The following is a 4,364-nucleotide window of genomic DNA, read 5'->3' on the forward strand; positions in this document are numbered from 1 at the left end:
GCTGCTTCGCTTCTTCTTCTTCGTGTTTACTACTGGTGGTTGGCTTTGGTTGTAGTACCGCCACCTTCTGCTCTGGAGTGTAAACGCTTCGCCTATGAGAAAAAGGAGCGGCGCATGAACCGAACGCAACACACGCAAACCGAACCGAGACAGTTAAACCGAATGGTTTGGACGGTTTTCATAAACCGTTCCATCCCTAATTTCTAATCTGGTAATGTGGGGGTGACGGTGGCGTCGGATGTAGGAGTTTGCCCTGAAATTGGACGGTTCAAGCACCAGCTCTCTAAGTGCAGCTTCACCTGCATCGCCTACTGATGGTGGTCAGAGGGCCCGGCAGCGCCAGTGTACGGCAGCCTCGCTTCTGTCAGCGAGCCCCAGAGCAGCTGTGGCTACAATGTAGCTTACCACCATCAGTGTGTGAGTGAATGACAGTGTAGTAGCGTAAAGCCCTTTGGTCAAGTCTCCTGACTAATGCTATACAAGTACAGGCCATCTACTATTTAATCTGAATGTATTTGTTCTGCCTTTTAAAAATTACAATTATTAAAGTTTAATACTGATTTTGTATTAATGTGTTAAAGCTTTTTAAAATTAAAGAACTTCGAGAGTATAAATGGGAGAGAAAAATAGTAACCATAGTTACTTTATCATCAGTGTTTGAAAAGTTGACATAAAACTAACTAGTTATGGCTTCTGGTTACTTGTCTAAACTACGACTTCTACTCAAATACTGTAAAATCAATCAATTACTAGTCAAATTAAATATGCAGTTGCTTTTTATGATCTAAAACATTGATGAATTTTAGTAAATTTCTGCTGTCATAACTTTAAGTAAATAAGAAGATATTATTCGAATTAATTAACTAGAAGGACTAAAGAGAAAATAAACTAAAAAAGGACTAAATTTGCATCGTTTCTTTTGCATTTGGTTTGACAAGCCAGTTGCAAAATAAATACATAGATGTGTTTATGTTTTTTATTAATAATTAAAGAAGAATAAAGCAAATTAGATGTTTCATGACTATATTTTTGCAATTTCCCATACTGGCAATAAAATAGCTATGTAGCTGAAAGTAATGTTTTAAAGCAATTTAGAAGAAAAAAGGCCCTTTGTAACAGAATTAAAAAGCATTTATGCTATTCTAAAAACGAGCGAATAACACAGAGAGGAAGGAATTACGTGGGCAGCCAGCTGTCAGTCACTGCTGAGATGAAGTGAGGAGCTTCTTTAGACAGCAGATGCTCCTAACCGACACATAAATACAGAATTCATGCTCTTTCAGAACTAGCTTTTGAAGATAAATGACAAATAAACCTGTTAATATATTAATGTAGCTATGTATTAATAATATGCAGAAAAATCACTGTTTTAAAGTATGGAGGATGATTTCTATGGAAATGTAGGTAGGGTCTTTTTTCCTCTTTTTCTTAAATTCTGAGAGTTTTCCTCTTACAGGGTTCCTACAGCATAAGGCAAGTTCAATTCAAGACTTTTTAATGCCACTTGAAATAAAAATTTAAGACCAAATTCACAAGAAACAAAAGAAAAACCCAGCTTGCGACAACTTAACCCAAAGGTTTATTTTAACATAAACCAGAGAGAGATAGATAGAGATCCTAAAGCAATCTTTGCATATTTTCCTTAAAAAATACAAAAACAGCTTCATTTCAGCAAATATCTTCAATTATGCAAAAAAAAAATAGCTCAAACTGACTTAACTTTGCCAGGCCTGCATGTAGCCAAGTAATGTCACCACGGTAACACACCAAAAATAAACTAGGATTTTGGTTTTCTGTTGTTAAATCTATCCTATTTTGGTTGAACAGGTGGGTTTTATTAATTGCATTAACATTGTTTTTAGGTTTCTGAATATTTTTGCTTGACTGCAACAAAAAATAAATAAATGAAACTTTAACAAACTAACAATAATAGAGGCTAATTTGGTTTGTTTAGAATCTTTTATTACAAGATCCTTGGATTTATAAAAATTAAAACAGTTTCAAGGCACACTGAACCTCAGGGACCCACATTATTCCCTGTGAGCTTTTCTAAAGTCAGCCTCTGGTGACGTCGATCACCTCAACACCCTGGCCTGTTTTACGTTTCCATTGGGCATTCACCTCCCATGATCGAAAAAAGAGAGGCAAGGTTGATCCAAACATAATAAGCTTCTTAATGAGAAATGTTTTTTTCCTTCTCTGAGCTGAAAAGAAAACCCATTTTCAGCCTGTAAATCTGAACTGCTCATTAAATAACGTAGCTTTAAAACCAAGGCCTGACATAAAGAGACACTGTAGTGTTTTTTACTCTTAAAACAGCTGGTGCCTTAACTTCAGAAACCCATTATATGCTTTTATGCTCAAAAAAAGAAAAAATACATTTTTGCATTACCCCCCCCTAACCTTACACATATTTATTTAATGCACTGCTGAAGCTGCTACATTAAGAATAGGACTACATGACAGTAATGAACAACTTTTACAGGTTTTTATTATTCATAGCTGAAAGAAATTATTAATTCATTATGTTGTATCTTTTGCTGAGGAGTGACAGAGTAGGAGAACTGTTATTTTTGTGGCTAAACACCCGCTAACAGGTGTATTGACTCTGGGCAACTTGGATTATACAAGAAGTATTTATGCTTACAAACCTGATAAATTCTGACTGGTCGGGATCATAGAGAGACATGAGCAGCTCAGCATCTTCCCCGATGTTGCACACAAAGTTTTTTAGGTTCATGAGGAGGCTGTAGGTGTGGACGGAGCTGAACAGGGTCTGTCGCCTCATCTCCATGTTTTGCAGTCTTGTCTGTATGAAAAACAAGTCAGAGAATCAGTGTGAAACCCCGAAGGGGCTGGCAGATTAAAGCCACTGAGAGGATCGAAACATGCCTTTTCTTCCTGTATTCTGTCGTCCACGCTGCGGGACGCCGTCTCGTGGGCCTGAAAAAGCCTGACGGTACTGGTCCAGTCAGGATCCAGCATATTTCCTGCTTCATCTCTAACCACCAGGTCCAAACCTAGAATCCTGCGTGACACAGTGGATACATCAGCATCAGTAACTGTGCAAAAGACCCTTAAGTAGTTTAAGTTTTGATGTTGGATACAGCTGTTTGAATTCTGTAGTTTCTGCTCAGCGTTATTTAGGATGACGTCATCACGTTGCCGTGACGAACGTTGCTGCTGCCTGGTGGAAAGTTCGGCCGTCGAGCTACTGTGCTAACACAAGGAAAGGACTTGGAAATATGTGTGTTCTTCAAATAAGTGAAATCACACTTACACACGCACCTACCTGGAAATACCGCAGCACCTCATGTTCATTTATGTTCAATTGGAATCCGAAATTGAGTTTGGAATACAGACCAGTTAAAGGATCCTGTCTCATGTCTTCATCCTAACATCTAGTCCTGATTGAAATCCTGGCCTAAGTAGTGTTCTGGCCGACAGTCCCGGTTGAGAGCAGTGAAAAACCCGAACAGTACCTTACAGTCGTATAACTTACAGCAAACTCACCTACAACACCTTAACATAAATTCTGTTTTTTGTGTTTTTGTGGAGAGTGGCTCGGGTTATCCTTCGCTATCTCTATACTTATGCTGCTATAGGCTTAGACTGCTGGAGGACATAGGGACCACTTTTCCTCATTCTATCTCTATTCGCCAATTCTGCAGTATTCATTCTGTATTCAACCCCTTTATGTTTCCTCTCTGCATTCTCTTTACAGTAGCCTAATCTGCTCTGTTCCTGATCTTATATTCAATGTAGTCCTGTTTCTCTGACTGTGACTGGCTGGATGTGCTCTCTTCATCCTCTGACATTTGAGCTGGCTTGGGTCTTGTCAGCTTGGCTGTGTGTTTCCTGGACGGGGGCCGCCTGTGGTGAGTGGGTGACAGTTTCCTTTTTGTGTCTCTGCTTCTGTCTCCCTGAACCCCAGTCGGCCTCAGCAGATGGCCGCTCACACCGAGCCTGGTTCTGCTGGAGGTTTCGTCCTGCCAAAGGAGAAGTTTTCCTCTCCACTGTCGCTACAATTGTTTAATGTGAGGGATAGCCTTCGAGTCAATGCAATCAGGTGGTTTTCCTTAAATAGAAAACTTTAACCAATCTGACTGAATGATCTGGTTGAATAGTCTCTGTAAAGTGCTTTAAGACGACATGTGTTGTGAATTGGTGCTATAGAAAAAAAAAAACTGAACTAAATTGAATAGTGACACCATGGTAAATGGTAAACGGCATGTACTTATATAGCGCCTTTTTTCAAGTCAGGAGACTTGACCAAAGCGCATTAAACTACATTCATTCACCCATTCACGCACACACTGATGGTGGCAAGCTACATTGTAGCCACAGCTGCCCTGGGGCTCACT

General features: G+C 39.5%; 1 protein-coding gene across 1 annotated transcript in view; it reads right to left on the reverse strand.

Annotated features, from left to right (window-relative positions):
• dock5 (dedicator of cytokinesis 5) overlaps nucleotides 1-4,364 on the reverse strand; it is a 128,772-nt gene that overhangs the window by 88,953 nt on the left and 35,455 nt on the right. Inside the window, exons 7-8 of the mRNA XM_015370075.1 lie at nucleotides 2,893-3,028; nucleotides 2,652-2,809 (exon numbers count right to left, since the gene is read on the reverse strand). Coding sequence (XP_015225561.1) covers nucleotides 2,652-2,809; nucleotides 2,893-3,028 — 294 coding nt within the window. The remainder of the gene's footprint in view (nucleotides 1-2,651; nucleotides 2,810-2,892; nucleotides 3,029-4,364) is intronic.

This window comes from Cyprinodon variegatus, unplaced genomic scaffold (assembly GCF_000732505.1).
Source record: "Cyprinodon variegatus isolate N-32 unplaced genomic scaffold, C_variegatus-1.0 Scaffold41, whole genome shotgun sequence".
Classification (NCBI taxonomy): domain Eukaryota; kingdom Metazoa; phylum Chordata; class Actinopteri; order Cyprinodontiformes; family Cyprinodontidae; genus Cyprinodon; species Cyprinodon variegatus.